The 27555-nt window shown below is 38.1% G+C and overlaps 1 protein-coding gene across 1 annotated transcript; it reads right to left on the bottom strand.

Moving 5' to 3' along the window:
* Positions 1 to 707: 707 nt before the first annotated feature.
* On the bottom strand, positions 708 to 26967 carry LOC115821729 (NACHT, LRR and PYD domains-containing protein 12-like). Its single transcript, XM_030785529.1, has 13 exons — positions 26900 to 26967; positions 26472 to 26585; positions 24486 to 24599; positions 16346 to 16459; positions 15127 to 15240; positions 11248 to 13158; positions 10558 to 10731; positions 7786 to 7959; positions 6805 to 6978; positions 6558 to 6719; positions 6408 to 6454; positions 5585 to 6084; positions 708 to 860 (listed from the first exon to the last, which is right to left on the bottom strand). The coding sequence occupies exons 1-13, from the start codon at positions 26965 to 26967 to the stop codon at positions 708 to 710; spliced, it is 3819 nt and encodes a 1272-aa protein (XP_030641389.1).
* Positions 26968 to 27555: the final 588 nt, after the last annotated feature.

Raw genomic sequence — 27555 nt, forward strand, 5'->3', positions numbered from 1 at the left:
TGGAGGAGTCAGCAGCCAGGAATTGAACAAGCGTGGTTCGATCCTAGCCTGGGTGGCGCCTTCTGCACACTCAACATGTGACAACTCCTTGCTGCTACCAGCCATCTCAGTGCTCCAAACTGCCACACTCTCCAGCCTGGTGGCTCCAGAGCTAGCTCCTGGTCTTGATCTTGTTGCTGTTTCTGGTCCTCTGGACTCCCTAGAGCCACCTTTTTAAGTTTCCAAAAAGAAGCGTGGCTCTAAAAGACAATGGGTCTCTCCACTGCCCAGCGCCAGGGAGGTTCCACTGCCCAGCGCCAGGGAGGTTCCGCTGCTCAGCGCCAGGGAGGTTCCGCTGCTCAGCGCCAGGGAGGTCCCGCTGCTCAGCGCCAGGGAGGTTCCGCTGCCCAGCGCCGTGGACGATGTCAAGTCCGTGGCAGTGCCCGAGTATGCACGCTGGTCTGTGCCAGTGCCTGAGCCCAATTTGCCTGCTGCCGAGTCCGCTACTCCGATCGACAAGCGGCCCGCTCCCAAGTGGGGTGCCCCAGTCGACCTCCAGCCCTCTCCTGGGTCTCCTGCTCCTATTTCTGCCTGTTCTGTCCCTGTTTTGGTTCTAGGTCCTGCTCCTGTTGCCACAGAGGCTGTATACACTTCTGGGTTTCCCATACCTGCTCCTGATCCTGTCCCAGTCTGTCCCAATCCTGCTCCTGTCACCACAGAGGCTTTGCTCACCTGTGGGCCTCCAGTCCTGGGCCTTGTTCCTGATCCAGTTCCGTTTTTTGTCCCTGTTCTGGTGCTTGTCCCTGTTCTGATTTATGTCCATGTTCTAGTTTCTGGTCCTCGCTCTGGCCGTGCCAGAGGCCCCTCGCTCGGCTGCTGCACTTGATGCCCATCAAGTGGACAGTTTCTGCTCAAATTGTCACACGGTACAAATTGTGCAGGAATAAGCTGTGTTTCCGGTTAAGTTATGCGCATGTGCAGACCGGATCGGGTGCTTTCACCGTCCTTACAGTTCAGTTTGTGTCATCTGTCCTCAAAATATAACAACAGCATTTTAAATGAATATTTCTGGACTATTGCTGCTTGCACTCGGAGTATATAGAGGGATGTGTGTATATGTGTGTGTTAATACATTGTGTGTGCAGCCTCTGCTGTTTTCTTACAGACATCGAGCCATACCTGATAACTTTTGTAAAGTTAATAGTTGTTTCTTTTTGTTACTTGAAAGCTACATGCCACTGTTTTTGTAATCTTCAAATGTTTTTAATTAAGGAGTGTACGTTGAAGTCCATAGAATTTATTGTTATGGTTTTTTTTTACCGTGGTATGGAATTGGGTATCGAGAATTGTGGAATTTCACAGGTATTGGTATCGACTACTACATACTGGTATCATGAAATGCCTACTGAGTTGTTTTGAGGGCTTCTTAGAGTTTTAATCGGTGACGTCCAGCATGTGTGTGTGAGAGAGAGTGCGTGTCTGATAGAGAGAGAGAGAGAGAGAGAGAGAGAGAGAGAGAGAGAGGGAAAGAAATAGAGTGTATGGGTGATAGAAAGAGGCAGGGAGAGTGACTGTGTGAGACTGTGTGTGTGAGTGAGAGAGAGAGAGCAAGTGTGAGAAAGAGGAAGAGAGAAAGGGAGACTGTAAGAAACAGTGAGAGAGAGAAAGAGAGCAATTGTGTGTGTAAGAGAGAGAGAGAGTGTGTGTGTGTGTGTGAGAGAGTGAGAGTGTGTGTGTGAGCTAGAGAGAGAGAGAGTGTGTGTGTGTGTGTGTGTGTTCAGCATCAGGAACACTTTCAATGTTTTTATATGTAATATTTTATTTGTATCTTTCTCTCTGACATGTGCATGTTTATACTGTGTTTGACACAAAATAAAAACAAATAAACTAAAACATAAAGTTCAAATAACATGCGCAGATTATTTAATCTAATTAACTTGTCAAAACAAAACAAATTGAAAATAGAAATAGTATCATGAGATGAAGCTTTCCATAGAGCAAACTGGAAATTCTTACTTGCAACACCACTCAGACTTGGTTTCAGACAATCATTCATTTAGTGGATAAGAATACTGTACAGTTCACCAATGGCCACAACTGTTACCAATGGATTAACATCACAACATTTCACAGTCCACAGGGGAACCAGACAAGAATGCCCACTCTCTCCATTGTTTTTTGCCTTGTTCATCAAACCTCTCACTGCTGCAATACGTCAAAATAACAATATTAATGGAATCCAAACCCCCAACAGTCATCACAAGATTAGCCTTTATGCCGAAGATATATTGCTTTATCTACAAGAACCATTCAACTCTTTACAAGAGGCCAACAAGCTCATTAATTCATTCTCCCAACTCCAACTATGCCATAAATTGGACAAAATCAACAATTCTACCCATATACAGAGGTGGACAAAGTAAACAACTCCATTACTTGAGTAAAAGTATAGATACCCCTGGTCAAATATTACTCCACTACAAGTAATATTTGTTCAGTTCAATTTTTACTTCAGTTAAAGTACTGGAGTACTTGTTTTTAAAAATACTTAAGTATTCAAAAGTACATTTTCTTTTTAATGTCATCGCATTGTTGTATTGTTGCAACAATGCATTTACAGAGTCTAATGACTCTGAAACAACCTACTGAATGCACTGACTTGCTTGTAGAACCTGTAGAATAAAAAGCTTGTGGAATATACTACAAAGCCTATAGAAACACAGTTGAACCAAATGCTTCTTCTATAAAAGACAGTGTATAGCTTCAGTTAAACAGGCACTAGGTTAACTCAGATTGGCCTTAAAAGGATAAACACGTCATAATGTTGTAGGCTAGGTTAATTTTACTTCTACTACATAGCATTGTCTGAAACGTGAAACAGCTGGATGACCATCGTCACCGCTTGATTCCGGCCCCCCTCGTCTTATTGGGACCGGGTTATACATGAATCCGCTGACCTTACAAATATTACTGTGTTTACCTGACAAGATTAAAACATGTATTTCAGAAAGGATTTTTGTCAGTAACGTTAACTCTGCATTTTCGCTAGCTAACCATTAGTATGCGTCAGAAGTGGATTCACACAGGACCCGGTGTTATGCCCCAAATGGTTTTCAAGCCAACTGGTTTCCGTACGCATATGGGAAGCGATTAGCTTGGAAACCAGTTGATTTCAAAAATCTCAGACATGGACGTAAGATATGGCCATGGCTGCTCTGGTGAGGAACCTTTATCTTCATCATCTTTATCTTACACTGTAGTAGCCATCAGTAAAACTGCCAAGTTCAGTTGTTAAAAAAAATGCAGCACGCACTTGACTGACAGCATTGGAGTAGTTTACTGTGATTGTTTTTTCCCCCGAGATTGCCTATCGCATTTTAGAAAAGAAAATTCATCCGCTGACTTCAAAGCTGTGCGTTAAAGTAACGAGTAACAAGAACCTTCATAGAAATGTAGTGGAGTGAAAAGTACAATATTTCTATTTCAAATGTAGTGGAGTAAAAGTCATAAGTTTCCAAAAAAAAAAAAAAAAACACTCAAGTAAAGTACAGATACTCAAAAAATGTACTTAAGTACAGTACTCAAGTAAATGTACTTCGTTACTGTCCACCCCTGCCCATATATAGCAATGACTGGAATGCTGCAGCTCAAAACCCACCTCTCCCAATTCCCACTGGTAACATTAAGTATTTGGGCATTAACATTTCCACCAGACTGTCAGAGTTATTCCACCCAAACTTCACTCCATTAATAAAAACAATAGGAGACGACTTAAACCGCTAGATAGACTTACCTCTCTCATTAATTGGCAGAATAGCAACTGTTAAAATGATCATATTACCAAAAATCAATGACCTTTTCACAGTGATACTGACCCAGCCCACCACTAAATGGTTAAACTCATTAGACCCCATAATAAGCAAATTCTATTGGAAAAACAAAACACTCCGAATGAAACTGATCACAATACAGAAACACAAAACTCAAGGAGGTTTAGAAGCCCCAAACCTCCAAAATTACTGTCCTATCAAATCAGCTACAGTATATCACCAATCAGATTCACCCAAACCAGCAGAACAATTCATGGATAGAAATAGAACAATCAGAATGTAAGGTCATTTCAATATCCGACCTTCCATTTCTCAACACCACTATAAAACACCATAATTGCTTTAATAATACAGTAATTTCAACAACTCTGATAGCCTGGTGGAAAATCAAACAAACTCTTCATATCTACTATGAAATCCTGCAAGTATACTCCAGTTTGGTACAACCCTGACTTTCGACTCAACAGTAAACCACTTATCTTCAACAGGTGAAAACAAAGGGATAACACACACCTCCACCATCTTTTCCAGGATAACAACTGCATTACTTTTCTACATCTGGTCCAAAAGCACAATGTTTGGAAAGAACTCCAGTACCTGCAATTAAAGTCTGTTCTAAAATCCAAAATCAATTTATCAAATAACAATTTACTCTGTTCCCCACTTATAGAAGAAATCAACAAAATAACCAACCCGAAGAAAATTCTTTCAAAGTTACATAAACTATTATCCACTACATATTCAACAGTCTCCATTCCTGTCAAAGCCTGGGAAAATGCTTTATCACTCACCTCTGATACTGAATTCTGGACCCAAATCTGCATGACAAAAAATACCAACCTACAACTAATACAGTACAAGGTAATCCACAGAGCACACATCACTCAGCACAGGATGTATCAAATGGGACTTAAAGACTAAGACACATGCTTACAATGCTCACTAAATATCCCAAATAATTATCTCCACTCAACCTGGCTATGCCCTCCAACTCAACATTTCTGGCAACAAGTCATTGACAAAATTTCTCTTATTATGAGCTGTAGCATTCCACTATCACCATCCCTCTGTCTACTCGGAGATCTCTCAGTAATTAAACCACCAATCCAGAACCCAAAAACTATACTCATCACCTTAACTTTCACCAAGAAAACAATCCTCCTGAACTGGAAAACTAGGAATACATTAATCATTACACAGCAGTTAAACCTCCTCAAAGATTACATATCCATGGAACAAATTTCATCCCAGCATCAAATCTCACACTTCAAAAACATTTGGGGTTCTTTTATCAGCTCATTTGACTTCCCTATTAACTAACTCCACCGACATACACACACACACACACACACACACCCTTACCAAATTTTACTTCCTCCCTTTGATCATCTTACACTCGGACCTCATACCTCCCACATCCGCACATGTACTTCTCCATTTACTTTCATACAACCCAGAGGGGAGTGGTGGCGGGCCAAAAAAAAAAAAAATCTCTACAAAACTTTGTAAATTTATGAATAATTGTTTATTACAGTAACTGATTTCTGATTCATCAGTGAAACTCTGACTGCACTTCATACACACACGTTTTTATGTGCTTGTGTGTCCAAGTGGAAGTGTAAATAAATGTAAATGGTATATATGAACATTGTGTGTGTGCGTGCATGTGTGTGCGAAAAAGAGAAAAAGAATGTGTGTTTCAGGGTGTGTGTGTATTTCAGAGTGTGTGTGTTTATTTATTTTATCTGACACAGAGACACGGAGCCAGAGAAAACAGTAAACCCTGCATAGAGGGGTTCAGTGAATGTGCAGTGGAATGTGTGTAAGTGTGTGAGTGTGTGTGTGTCAGAGGAGACGCTGTAGAAGGACACAGTTCCAGACGACCAGTCCAGATACACTCCTACTCTGTGTGTGTGTGAGGGGTCATGAGGTATGACAGTTCTCTGATTATTGTGGCGGACAGAGTATCTGTTACCAGACCACTCCAGACTCCAGGACTTTTCATTGTATCCAAACCCACAGTCATCACTCACTCCTTTCCTCCTGATTCCTTTATATGTCACTGCTATAGCAGCCTCATCTCCACTCCACTCAGTCTCCCAGTAACAGCGTCCAGTCAGACTCTCTCTACACATGACCTGATACCACCTATCAAATCTCTCTGGATGATCAGGATACGACTGTTTCTCTCTCACATGTGTCACCTTTCTGTTCCCCTCAGACAGAGAGAGGAGTGTGTTTACTGTGTTTGGGTCCAGTGTGAGATCACAGACATCTACAGAGAAGAGGAGAAATTAGAGGGGAAAACATATCACACACTCTCAACTCTGTATGTGTGTGTGTGTGTGTTTGTTTACTTATTTTATTCACCCGCTTTCTGTATTCCTTTTGAACACACACAATGAAATTAATTAATTAAAGACATTTTTAAAAAAGAGTCATATTTTGTCATATTTACTATCTCTCTTTTTTCATAAAACAAAAGTTGCATTTTTTAGGAATTTAGATAAATGGTCTCTTTTCCATGGGTGAGCCAAACTCAGTGTTGGGATGTCTGTGTGTGTGTGTGTGTGTGTGTGTGTGTGTGTGTGTGCTCACATTTTCTTAATCCTGGTTTGATCCTGAATTCTCCTCCATGCTCCACACTACAAAAACACAAAACAGACAGTGGGTGAGTCTCATACATACACACACACACACACAGACACATACAACACACAAACACACACACACACAGACTGTACTGACTTAAGTCGACAGTGTTGATTCATCTGTGTGGAGAGAGGCTTCACTCCTGAGTCTCCTGGGTGATTGTAGCTCAGATCCAGTTCTCTCAGGTGTGAGGGGTTTGAACTCAGAGCTGAAGCCAGAGAATAACAGCCTTCCTCTGTCACTAAACAACCAGACAACCTACAGAGAGAGAGAGAGAGAAAGAAATTTTAATATGAATGTAGTCATTCTAAATATTGTATTTAAGTTCCTGACTAATACTGACCTCAGTATCTCCAGTTTACAGTGTGGATTATTCAGCCCCACACAGAGAAACTTCACTCCTGAATCCTGAAGGTCATTGTTACTCAGGTCCAGTTCTCTCAGGGGACAGTTTACTGACTGTACAACTGAGGCTATAGATGAACAGGACTGTTCAGTAAATTTACAGAGAGCAAGTCTGGAGAGAGAGAGAGAGAGAGAGAGAGAGAGAGAGAGAGAGAGAGAGAGAGAGAGAGAGAGAGAGAGAGCGCAACAAGTTTTAACCCAGTTAACTCATATGAGGTCAAACTTTTGTTAAGAGTCGGAAAAATCTACTTGTCTTGCAATAAACACTGATATACCATCAGTGTCTGCTGATAAAACATGCTTAGTTTCAATTTTTCAAGTTTATTTAAAGCCCAGTATCACTGTTTACAGTCTCAAAGGGCTTTACATGCCCACATGTTTACAACCAACAAAACAGGACAACACCCCCTGACTTAATCCTCATCGCAGACAAGAAAAAACTGCCCCCAAAAGCCAAGGTGTAACAGGGCAAAAAAATGGAAGAATTCGAGTGATTAAATAAAGGTCTGGAAGAAATCTTGAGAAGGACCACAGAGAGAGCGGAGACCCCCTCATGGCCAGACAGGCAATATAGTGTCCAATAGTCTCCTACTACTACTGGAAACCCCTAAAGGTCCCATCTCAATTTCCACAGAAGAGACTCAATAGTGAAGCTGTATAACTACCCTGAGAGTGGATACCCTGTCAATACAAACACAAGACTACAACAGGAAAGAAGCTCCTCCTTATGGCTGTGAGTGCGGAAAAATCACCATTTAAACACAAGTCTAGGACAGAAAACACATCACTGACACTAATTTTACAGCTTTTCATGAGTTTCCTCAAAACATTTTAAGGTGTGGAATATCAGGTGTTCATCTGATTTGTTATGTTAAAATGAAGTTGATTTTAATATTTTCGGTTCCTGACTAATACTGACCTTAGTATCTCCAGTTTACAGTGTGGATTCTTCAGTCCCACACAGAGAAACTTCACTCCTGAATCCTGAAAGTCATTGTTACTCAGGTCCAGTTCTCTCAGGGGACAGTTTACTGACTGTAGAACTGAGGCTATAGATGAACAGGACTGTTCAGTGAGTTTACAACCAGCAAGTCTGGACAAAGAGCAAGAGAGAGAGAGAGAGAGAGCACAAGCATTCACTCATTTAAGAATTAAAAATTGTACTGATAGAGTTAGACAAAAAGGTGTTAAATGTTGTGAAAAATTTGCTTAAATTCCTCAAACAAACAGTGTGATATTTTTGGGTACAGGACAAACGCACGTTGTAATTAACTGTATATTGAAAATTGGAGAGACTAATGAAAATTTAAACAGTAAATAAGCCGTCCAAAAGGACAACACAAAAAGTTCAGAAGTTCACACCATGTTCCAGAGGTGAAGCTCAGGAACTTAACAGAGCTAAGCAGCTGTTTGACAATATGAACTCCTTTCTCGGCTCTGCCGTTTGACTGATCGTACAGCAGAGTTGACCTTACATGTTAAAAGTTGTAGTGTTCTGCAAAGTTCCTCTTAAGATTTGCCTTTGCGTGGTGTAACCCTGTCCATATTACAGTGAAGGAGAAGATCTGCTGTCAGGATATTTAGCTTTTGGCAGTAGGTCTGAGACCTTATTAATGATCTCTAATGTCATCGCCATTGTTGTTTACATTCCACAGCGAGCAGGGGCATGTGACGTCATCCATGAGACTGTCACGAGAATACAGACCCAACACCCTGATGCATTCATTGCAATTTTGGGGGATTTCAATCACACCACTCTCACCTCCCATTCAGCTGGCTTTACAGTTTGTTGACTGGCCTACCAGGGAAAATAAAACACAGTCTGTTGTATGCCTATGTTAAGGAGGCTTACAGTGCTGTAGCTCTACCACCACTTGGCAGGTCAGATCACAATCTAGTGTTTCTCCAGCCTTGTTACAAACCTTGTGTACTGAGGCAGCCGGCAACCACTCGTTCTGTCAGGAAGTGGTCACCAGAGTCACTAAAGGACTGTTTTGAGTGCATAGATTGGAATGTTCTGCTGAAGCCACAGGGGAACAGGACGGTTGACTGCACCACTGACTACATCAACTTCTGTAGGGACAGTGTTGTACTGTACACTGCTTCACCAATAACAAGCCATGGATCGCCAGTGTCATCAAGGCACTCCTCAACAAGAAAAAGGAGGCCTTTAGAAACGGAGACAGGGAGAATCTCAAAGACGTGCAACATGAGCTGAAGAGGCAAAAGAGAGGAGGAAAGTGGAGAGACTGCTGCAGCACAACAAAAACAGAGAGGTGTCATCTAGCCAAGCCTTAATCCATAATGTATTTCCGACTGGAAAAATACATCAAGGGCGAGCGCTCCAAATTAGAGTGAGAGCAAGCAAATTGAAACGTCGACGCAACCCTCATGTCTGTGCTCAATACCAACTTGTGTACGCTCATGATTCCAGCTTTATTCCACAACATTATTTTTCACTCCTCAGTTTCTGTTTTTACACGCTCGTTTATATTTTATGTGCGCTCTCATAATAAAGACAGCAAAATAAGCCCATACAGAACCATACATTTTAAATCGGGCAGCTCATTTCACCATTAAATTCTAGCCAGTTAGCCTGAAACTTGTCGTTGGACTGCTGTTTCACCTTAGTGAGGATCCTGAGGTTGACAACACTGGCACTGCCGTTTGCGGGAAATGTGTGCGGGAATCGATGAAATTATGCGCAAATTATGCTTTTCCAGACACCGTTATGGCTACTGCTGTGCTTTCACTGACCATGGCTCCCACCATTTCACCAAATGTTTTATTGTGTTTCAGAGTTCATTCACTCACCTGACATATATGGATATAGTCACATAATGGACCACAAAAAAAACATGGAATATTGCTCTGTTGTCCCTAAGTAACAAACACAGCAAAACACTAAATCTAAACCATCCTGAATGAAACAAACTTATTCACGCTAGTAAATGTACGCTTACAGTCTACTGTGTGAGAAGATTAGAAATATCAGAAACCTGCCATTGTTGATGATGCTGTTTGTTCCCTCTGGAGAGTGACTCTGTTCCTGACTGTTGGTCTTACTATTGTCATCAGACCCAGCTTTCATCTTTTTCATAAAGTCAGATAATGTGATTTGATGTGTTCACTTTATCACTGATTCATACACTACTGCAGTGTTAACTATGAGGATCAGTGACTGTGTAGAGCTCAGAGGAAAAAGAACAAAAGCAGAAAACCCATCACAGTACATATAAAGGAGTGCACTCATCATACTGGACTCATGACTGGATGAATGTGAAGTCATTGATCTCTATGTTCAATTCAAAATCAAACACATAATGAATAGCTGGAAAATAACATGATTTGATTGGCTGCAGCCAAACTCCGATTAGACTGTCTGTCTCTCATCTCCTCATTCTCCCACCACAAAAGAAAAGAAACAAACAGAAAACAAAAACAGGGACAGACTCATGTCCTTGGAAAACGTCCTTTCAATTGTCAACATGTTCTTACACTCCCACACTCCCAGCATCCAATCAGAGAGAGAGAAGATAATATTCACACACTCATGCAAATGTCTCTGTGACCTGTCTATAAGCATCAGTTTAGTCTAGACTGTCCAAAAGTTTAGTTTGATTGGAAAAATGATATTTACAGCATGACTGAAAAGAAAGATCAACAAGTTGCTCCATTCAGAATTACTGACCTCAGTATTTCCAGTTTACAGTTTGGATTCTTTAGTGAGGCACAGAGCATCATCACTCCTGAATCCTGAACACCAGTGCTTCTCAGGTCCAGTTCTCTCACGGGGCAGTTCACTGACTTCAGAGCTGAGGCGATAGTTTCACAGGACTGCTGAGTGAGGTTATAGTCTCTGAGTCTACACAGGGAGAAGGAAAACAAAACACTGACTTTTTAAAGAATGAAATTATCTTGTAAATCAGTTCTAGGGTTGGACTCCGGGGACATTTTAATCATGACATTTTATTGTTGTTTTATTGAAATTTTGATCTTGTAACCATCATCCACATTCAAATAATGAAATATTGCATTTGTAGCAGCTCAATAAACAGAGTGTTTCCCAGAAGGCATCTGAAATATATACAACACTATATTATTCACTCAGTGCTAAAAACCTCACTTTTGATGAGTAGATAAATAACAATGTGTGATATTTATTTCAGACCGATCACTGTTTCCCATTCAGAATATGTTTAATCAAATCAGCTTTAACGACACCTTCATCAAAGTATCATTATTGTAATGAAATTCATTACATTATATGTATTCCACAAAAACATACCAAAACATGACCAGAGAATTCCCACAATTTTCCATCAAATAAAGCTACTAAAGAGTGGGTATCTTCAGAAAAAAAGTGAAACTGAAAACTCACAGAGCTTTTCTGCAGCACCTCACAGCTGGGAGCAGTCTCCTACGACCCTCATCTGATGTGTTGTATTTCTTCAGGTCAAACTCATCCAGCACCTCCTCTGACATCAGAAACATGTAGGCCAGTGCTGTGCAGTGTGCAAGTGAGAGTTTAGTTCTGTAATTTTCAGACTTGACAAAAGCTTGAATTTCTTCATGGAGAGAGTGATCATTCATTTCAGTCAGGCAGTGCAGTAGATTGATCCATCTCTCAGGTGGGACGCCATCTTTATTTAACTCTTTGATGTAACGGCTTATTTGGTTTATGCTTATTTGGTTGTTCTGTGTGTGTGTCAGCAGGCCTTGTAGGAGTCTCTGGTTGGACTCTAGTGAGATGCCATGAAGGAAGCGGACAAACAGATCAAGATGTCCATCCTTACTCTCCAAAGATTTATCCACAGCTCCTTTCAGTAACTCAACCAAGAGAACATTGTTTGGCTCCCCTCTGGTCTTTTTCTTCAGAAAATATTTCAGTGCCTTCATGTTCCTGTTTACATAGCAATAAAACACATAGAGAGCAGCAAAGAACTCTTGAACACTCAGATGCACAAAGCAGTAGACCTTCTTCTGACGAAACACAGATTCCTCCTTGAAGATCTCAGTACAAATCCCAGAGTACACTGTGGCCTCACTCACATCAACACCACATTCTCTCAGATCCTCTTCATAAAACATGACATTACCCCTCATCAACTGCTTAAAAGCCAGCTTTGCAAGTTTCAGAAAGATCTCCTTGCTTGATTCCAGAAGATTCTTTGAGTCTGTCTCAACTTTCTCTTCATATTTCTGCTTCTTCACTTTAGTCTGAATGAGCAGGAAGTGTGTGTACATCTCAGTCAGAGTTTTAGGGATCTCTTTAACATTGTCTCGACGCAGCATTTCCTGAAGCACGGTGGCTGAAATCCAACAGAACACTGGGATGTGACACATGATGTGGAGACTCACTGATGTCTTGATGTGTGAGATGATTCTGTTGGCTTGACTCTCATCACTGACTCTTTTTCTGAAGTATTCCTCTTTCTGGGAATCACTGAATCCTTGGACTTCTGTCACGCGACTGATGAATTTAGAGGGGATCTGACTGGCTGCTGCTGGTCTGGAGGTTATCCAGATGAGTGCAGATGGAAGAAGATTTCCTTTGATGAGGTTTGATATCAGTATATTCACTGATGATGTTTTGGTCGCATCACACAGCCTCTCAGAAAAATTCAGCTGAAGTCGACTTTCGTCTAAACCATCAAAGATGAACAGCATTTTACAGTCATTATATTTCTTTGGATCTAAGTCTTTCAGCTCTGGGTGAAACTCTAACAGGAGTCCATGAAGACTGAACTGTTCATCTTTAACCAAGTTCAGTTCTCTAAAAGGAAGAACCAACACAAAATCAATGTCCTGATTGGTCCTTCCTTCTGCCCAGTCCAGAATGAACTTCTGCACAGAGACTGTTTTTCCAATTCCAGCAATGCCCTTGGTGAGTACAGTTCTGATTTCTGGCTTTTGCCTGTCCCTTTCAGGTTTCTCTCTTGACAAAGATTTTTTCTGCTGTTTAGTTCTGTTGGTTGACAAGGGTTTGAAGATGTCATTGCAGCTGATTGGTTTGTCTTGAGAAACCCATTTCCTGGATGCTGCTTCAATCTGTAAAATCTCATGTTTCTCATTCACTCCTTCACTCTCTCCCTCTGTGATGTAGAGCTCTGTGTAAATGCTGTTGAGGAGGGTTTGGTTTTCTTTCAGTGCGACACCTTCATATAAGCATTCATACTTCTTTTTCAGGGTGGTTTTATGACCCTCAATGATTCTCAGCAGGAGAAGATGTAACTCAGACTTGAATGTGTTGTGTTGGACGTTCTGACCCTCAGTTAGATCTGTCTCCACACTGAAGAGAGACAGGTAGAGAGAGGGGGGAGGGGGGCAGAGACAGAGACAGAGAGGTAGGGAAAGATAGAGAGAGAGAGACAGAGTTGAAAATATTAACAATACTTTTATTGTGGACCAGTCATTTTACTCAGGCAACGAGAAAAAAAAGCAAAATCTATCCACATGCACACACAAAAACATGCACAGATATACATACATGCATACACATCAATACAAACAAACACACATACACAAATACGCAAATACATATATAACAAACTGAAACTTACTAAAAAAAAAGGAACATAAAACCCCAGAACAAATTGTTATATTTAAGTGAGAGAATAATCAGTACAGCAGAAACTAAACTGACATTGACAGAGAGAGAAAAAGAGAGAGAGAGGCTTCCACACACACTTTCTCTCTGTTTTCAATATATATTATACACACACTCTCTCTATTCAAAATACACTTTACACACACTCTCTCTCTATTCAATACACACTTTACACACACTCTCTTTCTATTCAATATACACTTTACACACACTCTCTCCATTCAATACACACTTTACAGACACTCTCTCTCTATTCAATACACACTTTACACACACTCTCTCTCTATTCAAATCACACTTTACACACACTCTCTCTCTATTCAATACACACTTTACACACACTCTCTCTCTATTCAAAACACACTTTACACACACTCTCTCTCTATTCAATACACACTTTACACACACTCTCTCTATTCAATACACACTTTACACACACTCTCTCTCTATTCAAAACACACTTTACACACACTCTCTCTCTATTCAATACACACTTTACACACACTCTCTCTCTATTCAATACACACTTTACACACACTCTCTTTCTATTCAATATACACTTTACACACACTCTCTCTCTATTCAATATATATTTTACACACACTCTCTCTCTATTCAATATACACTTTACACACACTCTCTCTCTGTTCAATACACACTTTACACACACACTCTCTCTATTCAATATACACTTTTATTCAATATACACTTTACACACACTCTCTCTCTATATTCAATATATACTTTACACACACTCTCTCTCTATTCAATATACACTTTACACACACTCTCTCTCTATTCAATATACGCTTTACACACACTCTCTCTCTATTCAATATACACTTTTATTCAATATACGCTTTACACACACTCTCTCTCTATTCAATATACACTTTACACACACTCTCTCTATTCAATATACACTTTACACACACTCTCTATCTATTCAATATACAGTTTACACACACTCTCTATCTATTCAATATACACTTTACACACACTCTCTCTCTCTATTCAATATATGCTTTACACACACTCTCTCTCTATGCTTTTTTATCATTTCTCCATCTACCTTCCTTCCTCTCTTTCCATTCCCATCCCTAATGACTCCTGTTACAGTATTTAACCTACTCTACAACATCTATTACATCATCATTAACATAAAACATCCACTATAATATAACCTCCTCTTCTATTATTTAACCTACTCTACAACATCTATTACATCATCATTAACATAAAACATCCACTATAATATAACCTCCTCTTCTATTATTTAACCTACTCTACAACATCTATTACATCACAATTAACATAAAACATCCACTATAATATAACCTCCTCTTCTATTATTTAACCTACTCTACAACATCTATTACATCATCATTAACATAAAACATCCACTATAATATAACCTCCTCTTCTATTATTTAACCTACTCTACAACATCTATTACATCACAATTAACATAAAACATCCACTATAATATAACCTCCACTTCTATTATTTAACCTACTCTACAACATCTATTACATCATAATTAACATAAAACACCTGTTGAACAGTCGTGGACGTGACACACCAGGTCAGACTGGTGAGAAGTAAACACTGTTTATTAAGTAAACAACAGACTTGATCACACAGACTCACCCTGGGTCAAAGTTCACTCTCTCTCCATGGAAGTGCAGAGGCTCAGGCATGGATCTGTCACTCTTCATAGACACACAGCTGGGCACTGGAGATCCTGCTCTCTGAGTCTGCAGTCTGTATGTGAAAACAAACAAATAAACAAAAAAGATGACATAGGTTTATTTACATGCAATCTGCAGTGTACAGTGAGTAGTGTGTGGAGCTTTAAATGAGTTACAGTGAAATGTCGGATTATGGAACCTACTCAACGTCTGTTCAGTATGAAATGAAATTCTCTTTGTCATCATCCCAGCCATATACACACAGTGGGATGAAATTCCGTGTCTTCAGGACAATGACAAGCACCTGCCGCCATCATGGAGCCTGGACCTGAACTAAGAGCTGCGCTGCCCCCATTAACTGCCATGACGAATTTTATCCTCTGCATTTAACCCATCATTTAACCTAGGGTTCCCCAAACTCTTTCTTAGGAGGGCTAGATCACTCTGCCTGGCTGGAGTATGTCAGTAACAGTAAATAGTACCGTGGACAACAACAGGTCTGGCTTAGTTGAATAGTAACCCATTACATCTAATGATACATTTCAATCTATTTTGTATGCCATTGTTAGCTGGGTTTAGTTTACATTGCCAGGGCCCATTGTCAGAGTTGCATATAAAACATAATAGGTAACTACAATTAAAAAACCAAAAACAAACTTACGCTTAAGCATTCCAGTCATTGTCATTATTTTATCAACCATTTTAGTGCAACTAGTGTAATATCTAAGGTCTGACAGAGTGGAACATTCGGAAAATGTAATTTACTTCAGGGGATCGAACAGGCGACCTTTTGCTCACAAGCCCGCTTCTCTAACTTCTTGGCCACGGCTGCCTAAAGCATCCCATATATGCTTGTGGTATGTTCCCCATGATGACAGCTCCTCCCTTCTTATCTATCTACACATCACCTCCTTCACTCCTTCTCTACAACCATACAAGAACAATAAGAATTATTTACACACTAACTCTCTCTATAGCTCACTAATAAAGCTGCTTTTAAGAAAAAAGATACAACTTCCAAACATGTCGTCAAAATTTGTAGAAAAGACAACGGAGAAAAAGCCATTTAACCAGCTTTGAAGAGAACTCGCATGATGTGTTTATATGTCATCTTTCATTCCAAGAGAAAAAGAGATACAATTGATTGTTTATTACTGTGCCATAATTAACATACTCACCCTGGGTCAAAGTTCACTCTCTCTCCATGGAAGTGCAGAGGCTCAGGCATGGATCTGTCACTCTTCATAGACACACAGCTGGGCACTGGAGATCCTGCTCTCTGAGTCTGCAGTCTGTATGTGAAAACAAACAAATAAACAAACAAATAAACAAACAGACAGGACGTAGGTTTTTTTCAGATGCAATCTGCACTGCACAGTAAGACATCTGTGGAGTTTTACATCAGGTGTAGTGAAATTCTGAGTCTTGTAACCTGATTCACTGTACCGTTCACTCTCACACGTGTTTCTCAGAAAATAACCCCATCATTTCATCTTTTTACTTACACTAATCCACTCAACCTTATCATCTATCTGTTACACAACAAATAGTCACAAACAAATCTACTACTACAATCTTATTACAACCCTATTATATCCACAAAAAACTTTACTACAACTGTTCAAACCCTATTATAACTATTTTAAACGCTAACCGTTCAAAATCTATAAAACAACATTTAGAACTGTTACAGTCAGTATTTCCTCAGAACATACTGCAACTCTTATCCACACAACCATTCATGTTCTTTCTTTTTTTCTGTCCCATTCCTCCCATCATTTCTCCATCCTCATTCTACCCCTTTATCTTTCCATCTGTCTATCCACTCTCACTCTCACCTTATTTACATCACTCTGCACAGTCTACCCTACACTCTCCTCTGACGGGTCTTTACTTTACAGACACTTTCTCTCCCTATTCAATATACACTTTACACACACACTCTCTCTATTCAATATACACTTTACACACACACTCTCTCTATTCAATATACACTTTACACACACTCTCCCTATTCAATATACACTTTACACACACTCTCTATCTATTCAATATACACTTTACACACACTCTCTCTCTATTAAATACACACTTTACACACACACTCTCTCTATTCAATATACACTCTATACACACTCTCTCTCTATTCAATATACACTTTACACACACTCTCTCTCTATTCAATATACACTTTACACACACTCTCTCTCTATTCAATATACACTCTATACACACTCTTTCTATTCAATATACACTTTACACACACTCTCTCTCTATTCAATATACACTTTACACACACTCTCTCTCTATTCAATATACACTCTATACACACTCTCTCTCTATTCAATATACACTTTACACACACTCTCTCTCTATTCAATATACACTTTACACACACTCTCTGTCTATTCAATATACACTTTAAACACACTCTCTGTCTATTCAATATAGACTTTACACACTCTCTCTCTACTCAATATACACTTTACACACTCTCTCTCTCTCTATTCAATATACACTTTACACACACTCTCTGTCTATTCAATATACACTTTACACACTCTCTCTCTATTCAATATACACTTTACACACACTCTCTCTCTATTCAATACACACTTTACACACACTCTCTCTCTATTCAATATATACTTTACACACACTCTCTATCTATTCAATATACACTTTACACACACTCTCTCTCTATTCAATATACACTCTATACACACTCTCTCTATTCAATATACACTTTACACACACTGTCTCTCTATCCAATATACACTCTATACACACTCTCTCTCTATTCAATATACACTTTACACACACTCTCTCTCTATTCAATATACACTTTACACACACTCTCTCTCTATTCAATACACACTTTACACACACTCTCTCTCTATTCAATATATACTTTACACACACTCTCTATCTATTCAATATACACTTTACACACACTCTCTCTCTATTCAATATTCACTCAATACACACTCTCTCTATTCAATAAACACTTTACACACACTCTCTCTCTATTCAATACACACTTTACACACACTCTCTCTCTATCCAATATACATTCTATACACACTCTCTCTCTATCCAATATACACTCTATACACACTCTCTCTCTATTCAATATACACTTTACACACACTCTCTATCTATTCAATATACACTCTACACACACTCTCTCTCTATTCAATATACACTTTACACACACTCTCTCTCTATTCAATATACACTCTATACACACTCTCTCTCTCTATTCAATATACACTTTACACACACTCTCTCTCTATTCAATATACACTTTACACACACTCTCTCTCTATTCAATACACACTTTACACACACTCTCTCTCTATTCAATATACACTTTACACACACTCTCTATCTATTCAATATACACTCTACACACACTCTCTCTCTATTCAATATACACTTTACACACACTCTCTCTCTATTCAATATACACTCTATACACACTCTCTCTCTATTCAATATACACTCTACACACACTCTCTCTCTATTCAATATAGACTTTACACACGTTCTCTCTCTATTCAATACACACTTTACACACACTCTCTCTCTATTCAATATACACTCTATACACACTCTCTCTCTATTCAATATACACTTTACACACACTCTCTCTCTATTCAATATACACTCAATACACACTCTCTCTATTCAATATACACTTTACACACACTCTCTCTCTATTCAATACACACTTTACACACACTCTCTCTCTATCCAATATACACTCTATACACACTCTCTCTCTATCCAATATACACTCTATACACACTCTCTCTCTATTCAATATACACTTTACACACACTCTCTATCTATTCAATATACACTCTACACACACACTCTCTCTATTCAATATACACTTTACACACACTCTCTCTCTATTCAATATACACTCTATACACACTCTCTCTCTATTCAATATACACTTTACACACACTCTCTCTCTATTCAATATTCACTTTACACACACTCTCTGTCTATTCAATATTCACTTTACACACACTCTCTCTCTATTCAATACACACTTTACACACACTCTCTCTCTATTCAATATACACTCTATACACACTCTCTCTCTATTCAATATACACTTTACACACACTCTCTCTCTATTCAATATACACTCTATACACACTCTCTCTATTCAATATACACTTTACACACACTCTCTCTTTATTCAATACACACTTTACACACACTCTCTCTTTGTTCAATATACACTCTATACACACTCTCTCTATTCAATATACACTTTACACACACTCTCTCTCTATTCAATATACACTTTACACACACTCTCTCTCTATTCAATATACACTTTACACACACACTCTCTCTCTATTCAATATACACTTTACACACACACACTCTCTCTCTATTCAATATACAATTTACACACACTCTCTATCTATTCAATATACACTTTACACACACACTCTCTCTATTCAATACACACTTTACACACACTCTCTCTCTATTCAATATACACTCTACACACACACTCTCTCTATTCAATATACACTATACACACACTCTCTCTCTATTCAATATACACTTTACACACACTCTCTCTCTATTCAATATACACTCTATACACACTCTCTCTATTCAATATACACTCTATACACACTCTCTCTCTATTCAATATACACTTTACACACACACTCTCTCTCTATTCAATATACAATTTACACACACTCTCTATCTATTCAATATACACTTTACACACACACACTCTCTCTCTATTCAATACACACTTTACACACACTCTCTCTCTATTCAATATACACTCTATACACACTCTCTCTCTATTCAATATATACTTTACACACCTTCTCTCCCTCTATTCAATATACACTTTACACACTCTCTCTCTATTCAATATACACTTTACACACACTCTCTCTCTATTCAATATACACTTTACACACACTCTCTCTCTATTCAATATACACTTTACACACTCTCTCTCTATTCAATATACACTTTAAACACACTCTCTCTCTATTCAATATATACTTTACACACACTCTCTCTATTCAATATATACTTTACACACACTCTCTCTCTATTCAATATACACTCTATACACACTCTCTCTCTATTCAATATACACTTTACACACACTCTCTCTCTATTCAATATACACTCTACACACACTCTCTCTCTATTCAATATATGCTTTACACACACTCTCTATCTATTCAATATACACTTTACACACACTCTGTCTCTATTCAATATACACTTTACACACACTCTCTCTCTCTATTCAATATACACTCTACACACACTCTCTCTCTATTCAATATATACTTTACACACACTCTCTATCTATTCAGTATACACTTTACACACACTCTCTCTCTATTCAATATACACTTTACACACACTCTCTCTCTATTCAATATACACTCTATACACACTCTCTCTCGATTCAATATACACTTTACACACACTCTCTCTCTATTCAATATACACTTTACACACACTCTCTGTCTATTCAATATACACTTTAAACACACTCTCTGTTTATTCAATATACACTTTACACATTCTCTCTCTCTACTCAATATACACTTTACACACACTCTCTCTCTATTCAATATACACTTTATACACACTCTCTCTATTCAATATACACTTTACACACACTCTCTCTCTATTCAATACACACTTTACACACACTCTCTCTCTATTCAATATATACTTTACACACATTCTCTATCTATTCAATATACACTTTACACACACTCTCTCTCTATTAAATACACACTTTACACACACACTCTCTCTATTCAATATACACTCTACACACACTCTCTCTATTCAATATACACTTTACACACACTCTCTCTCTATTCAATATACACTTTACACACACTCTCTATCTATTCAATATACACTTTACACACTCTCTCTCTCTACTCAATATACACTTTACACACACTCTCTCTCTATTCAATATACACTCTATACACACTCTCTCTATTCAATATACACTCTATACACTCTCTCTCTCTATTCAATATACACTTTACACACACTCTCTCTCTATTCAATATATACTTTACACACACTCTCTATCTATTCAATATACACTTTACACACACTCTCTCTTCATTCAATACACACTTTACACACACTCTCTCTTTATTCAATATACACTCTATACACACTCTCTCTATTCAATATACACTTTACACACACTCTCTCTCTATTCAATATACACTTTACACACACTCTCTCTCTATTCAATATACACTTTACACACACACTCTCTCTCTATTCAATATACACTTTACACACACACACTCTCTCTCTATTCAATATACAATTTACACACACTCTCTATCTATTCAATATACACTTTACACACACACTCTCTCTATTCAATACACACTTTACACACACTCTCTCTCTATTCAATATACACTCTACACACACTCTCTCTCTATTCAATATACACTCTACACACACTCTCTCTCTATTCAATATACACTTTACACACACTCTCTCTCTATTCAATATACACTCTATACACACTCTGTCTATTCAATATACACTCTATACACACTCTCTCTCTATTCAATATACACTTTACACACACACTCTCTCTCTATTCAATATACAATTTACACACACTCTCTATCTATTCAATATACACTTTACACACACACACTCTCTCTATTCAATACACACTTTACACACACTCTCTCTCTATTCAATATACACTCTATACACACTCTCTCTCTATTCAATATACACTTTACACACACTCTCTCTCTATTCAATATACACTTTACACACACTCTCTCTCTATTCAATATACACTTTACACACTCTCTCTCTATTCAATATACACTTTACACACACTCTCTCTCTATTCAATATATACTTTACACACACTCTCTATCTATTCAATATATACTTTACACACACTCTCTCTCTATTCAATATATACTCTATACACACTCTCTCTCTATTCAATATATACTTTACACACACTCTCTCTCTATTCAATAAACACTCTACACACACTCTCTCTCTATTCAATATATACTTTACACACACTCTCTCTCTATTCAATATACACTTTACACACACTCTCTCTCTATTAAATACACACTTTACACACACACTCTCTCTATTCAATATACACTCTACACACACTCTCTCTATTCAATATACACTTTACACACACTCTCTATCTATTCAATATACACTTTACACACTCTCTCTATCTATTCAATATACACTTTACACACTCTCTCTCTCTACTCAATATACACTTTACACACACTCTCTCTCTATTCAATATACACTCTATACACACTCTCTCTATTCAATATACACTCTATACACTCTCTCTCTCTATTCAATATACACTTTACACACACTCTCTCTCTATTCAATATATACTTTACACACACTCTCTATCTATTCAATATACACTTTACACACACTCTCTCTCTATTAAATACACACTTTATACACACTCTCTCTCTATTCAATATACACTCTATACACACTCTCTCCCTATTCAATATACACTTTACACACACTCTCTCTCTATTCAATATACACTTTACACACACTCTCTATCTATTCAATATACACTTTACACACACTCTATCTCTATTAAATACACACTTTACACACACACTCTCTCTATTCAATATATACTCTATACACACTCTCTCTCTATTCAATATACACTTTACACACACTCTCTCTCTATTCAATATACACTTTACACACACTCTCTCTCTATTCAATATACACTTTACACACACTCTCTCCCTATTCAATATACACTTTACACACCTTCTCTCTCTCTCTATTCAATATATGTTTTACAAACACTCTGTCTCTATGCTTTTTATCATTTCTCCATCTACCTTCCTTCCTCTCTTTCCATTCCCATCCCTAATGACTCCTGTTACAGTATTTAACCTACTGTACAACATCTATTACATCATCATTAACATAAAACATCCACTATAATATAACCTCCTCTTCTATTATTTAACCTACTCTACAACATCTTTTACATCATCATTAACATAAAACATCCACTATAATATAACCTCCTCTTCTATTATTTAACCTACTCTACAACATCTATTACATCATCATTAACATAAAACATCCACTATAATATAACCTCCTCTTCTATTATTTAACCTACTCTACAACATCTATTACATCATCATTAACATAAAACATCCACTATAATATAACCTCCTCTTCTATTATTTAACCTACTCTACAACATCTATTACATTATAATTAACATAAAACATCCACTATAACATAACCTCCTCTTCTATTATTTAACCTACTATACAACATCTTTTACATCATCATTAACATAAAACATCCACAATAATATAACCTCCTCTTCTATTATTTAACCTACTCTACAACATCTATTACATCATCATTAACATAAAACATCCACTATAATATAACCTCCTCTTCTATTATTTAACCTACTCTACAACATCTATTACATTATAATTAACATAAAACATCCACTATAACATAACCTCCTCTTCTATTATTTAACCTACTATACAACATCTTTTACATCATCATTAACATAAAACATCCACAATAATATAACCTCCTCTTCTATTATTTAACCTACTCCACAACATCTATTACATCATAATTAACATAAAACATCCACTATAATATAACCTCCTCTTCTACTATTTAACCTACTCTACAACATCTTTTACATCATCATTAACATAAAACATCCACTATAATATAACCTCCACTTTTATTAGTTAACCTACTATACAACATCTATTAATCATAATTAACATAAAACATCCACTATAATATAACCTCCTCTTCTATTATTTAACCTACTATACAACATCTACTACATTATCATTAACATAAAACATCCACTATAATATAACCTCCTCTTCTATTATTTAACCTACTCTACAACATCTATTACATCATAATTAACATAAAACATCCACTATAATATAACCTCCTCTTCTATTATTTAACCTACTATACAACACCTATTACATCATCATTAACATAAAACATCCACTATAATATAACCTCCTCTTCTATTATTTAACCTACTCTACAACATCTATTACATCATAATTAACATAAAACACCTGTTGAACAGTCGTGGACGTGACAGACCTCTGAATCTTAGTGAAATGTTAAATACTTTGGTCAGACTGGTGAGAAGTAAACACTGTTTATTAAGTAAACAACAGACTTGATCACACAGAGACTCACCTTGGGTCAAAGTTCACTCTCTCTCCATGGAAGTGCAGAGGCTCAGGCATGGATCTGTCACTCTTCATAGACACACAGCTGGGCACTGGAGATCCTGCTCTCTGAGTCTGCAGTCTGTAGGTGAAAACAAACAAATAAACAAAAAAGATGACATAGGTTTATTTACATGCAATCTGCAGTGTACAGTGAGTAGTGTGTGGAGCTTTAAATGAGTTACAGTGAAATGTCGGATTATGGAACCTACTCAACGTCTGTTCAGTATGAAATAAAATTCTCTTTGTCATCATCCCAGCCATATACACACAGTGGGATGAAATTCCGTGTCTTCAGGACCATGATAAGTAGCTGCCGCCATCATGGAGCCTGGACCTGAACTAAGGGCTGCGCTGCCATTACTGTTGATTTCGGTAGTGAATTTAACCCATCATTTAACCTAGGGTTCTCCAAACCTTGTCTTGGGAGGACCAAATCGCTCTGCCTGGTTCTTTGCAAGGGCTGGAGTATGTCGGTAACACTAAATAGTACCGTGGACAACAACAGGTCTACTTTAGTTGAATATTAAACCATTACATCTAATGATATACTGCACTTCAGTCTGTTTATATATCATTGTTAGCTGGGTTTAGTTTCCATTGTCAGAGTTGTGTATAAAACATAATAAAGAGATAACTACAATTTAAAAAAAAAATCAAACTAATTCTTCAGCATTCCAACCATTATCATCATTTTATCAACTATTTTAATGTAAGTTGTGTAATATCTGAGGTTTGACAGAGTGAGGAACATTCTGAGAATGTAGGGAAAGTGTCGACCTCGAGAAGCAGCTAATTCGAGCACTTCAAGACTCTGCCGTGACTTAGCCAGCGGATTTCCGTGTAGTAGTAAAACGTCTCCATAATCGCACTCTAGCTCCCAAAGAAATTCTTGGAACTTCCTGTGGTTCAGTCCATTCACCCAGATGAAGTTCACACATGACACCACGACTTCCAGGACAGATTCCCACTTAACCAGTCTGCAGTACAGTGCTTGCTGGTGGATAAGACAATGAATTTACAATGGACGTGCGTATTCTTGAGGCGCAAGACTGCGGCAGGAGCCTGTGCAGCACAAATGGTTGCCATAGTGATGAAATAGCCTGTAAATAGAGTAGCCAGCAGAGGAAAAAATGTGGAATTTCAAGCGCAATGCACCTTATGATGGAAACTCAAACTAAATAAACCAGAGGGCCAGATACAACATATCACATACGTTGCTTCGGGGGCCATACAGAATGTGGGGGCAGGCAATATCTATCCTACAGGCCACAGTTTGGAGACCACTGATTTAACCCATCCAGTGAGCGCACTCACACACACACACAATCACACATACTAGGAGCAGTGAGCACACACACGCAAGGAGCAGTGGGCAGCCGCAGAGCCCGGGGACCAGCTCCTTTGTCAAGAGCACTGACAGGAGTGAGGAGCAGTTGGGGGTTAAGTGACCTTGCTCAAGGGCACTTCAGTCGTGGATGTTGAAGGAGGGGGAAGTACTGTTCATTCACTCCCCTGGTCCAGGGGATCAAACCGGTGACCTTTCGCTCACAAGCCCGCGACCTTTTGCTCACAAGCCCGCTTCTCTAACTGTTAGGCCACGGCTGCCTAAAGCATCCCATATATGCTTGTGGTATGTTCCCCATGATGACAGCTCCTCCCTTCTTATCTATCTACACATCACCTCCTTCACTTCTTCTCTACAACCATGCAAGATTAATAAGAATTATTTACACACTAACTCTCTCTATAGCTCACTAATAAAGCTGCTTTTAAGAAAAAAGATACAACTTCCAAACATGTCGTCAAAATTTGTAGAAAAGACAACGGAGAAAAAGCCATTTAACCAGCTTTGAAGAGAACTCGCATGATGTGTTTATATGTCATCTTTCATTCCAAGAGAAAAAGAGATACAATTGATTGTTTATTACTGTGCCATAATTAACATACTCACCCTGGGTCAAAGTTCACTCTCTCTCCATGGAAGTGCAGAGGCTCAGGCATGGATCTGTCACTCTTCATAGACACACAGCTGGGCACTGGAGATCCTGCTCTCTGAGTCTGCAGTCTGTAGGTGAAAACAAACAAATATACAAACAAATAAACAAACAGACAGGACGTAGGTTTTTTTCAGACGCAATCTGCACTGCACAGTAAGACATCTGTGGAGTTTTACATCAGGTGTAGTGAAATTCTGAGTCTTGTAACCTGATTCACTGTACCGTTGGTTCATCAGTTGAAACTTGAGGACAGAAACATGAAACTCTCACACGTGTTTCTCAGAAAATAACCCCATCATTTCATCTTTTTACTTACACTAATCCACTCAACCTTATCATCTATTTTGATTGTTTATTACTGTGCCATAATTAACATACTCACCTTGGGTCAAAGTTCACTCTCTCTCCATGGAAGTTCAGAGGCTCAGGTATGGATCTGTCACTCTTCATAGACACACAGCTGGGCACTGGAGATCCTGCTCTCTGTGTCCTGTAGTCAACAGTGTCCCCCACCTCTGTGTCTCCATGGCGACTCCTTTTAGAGACAGGGCCCCCCTCCTCACTGTCTGTTATGAGACTCATTTTAGAGTCAGTGTTCTCCTCTTCATCTCCTTCACGTAGACTCTACAGACACTGATCTCCTCACAAACTAACACGTCACTTCAGTTCTGTGGAGAAACAAAATCAGACACGTCACAAACCATAATCAACTATGTGTATATGATTAATGTTAATATTATAGTTTGTGTATATAGTTAATGTTAATGTGATAGTTTACTATGTGCATACAGTTAATATTAATATTACAGTTTACTATGTGCATATGGTTAATGTTAATATTATAGTTTACTATGTGTATATGGTTAATGTTAATATTATAGTTTACTATGTGTATATGGTTAATGTTAATATTATAGTTTATTATGTGTATATGGTTAATGTTAATATTATAGTTTACTATGTGCATATGGTTAATGTTAATATTATAGTTTACTATGTGTATATGGTTAATGTTAATATTATAGTTTACAAAGTGTC

This window comes from Chanos chanos, chromosome 9 (genome assembly GCF_902362185.1).
Source record: "Chanos chanos chromosome 9, fChaCha1.1, whole genome shotgun sequence".
Taxonomy (NCBI): Eukaryota; Metazoa; Chordata; class Actinopteri; order Gonorynchiformes; family Chanidae; genus Chanos; species Chanos chanos.

What these genes read in the sequence shown, in the direction of transcription:
- LOC115821729 (XM_030785529.1), bottom strand. Translation starts at nt 26,967, where the DNA reads ATGAAGAGTGACAGATCCATACCTGAGCCTCTGAACTTCCATGGAGAG. An exon ending in AGAGTGAACTTTGACCCAAG is followed by an intron (nt 16,460 to 24,485) that starts GTGAGTCTCTGT and finishes TTTCACATACAG; the next exon opens with ACTGCAGACTCAGAGAGCAG. An exon ending in AGAGTGAACTTTGACCCAGG is followed by an intron (nt 13,159 to 15,126) that starts GTGAGTCTGTGT and finishes GTCTCTCTTCAG; the next exon opens with TGTGGAGACAGATCTAACTG.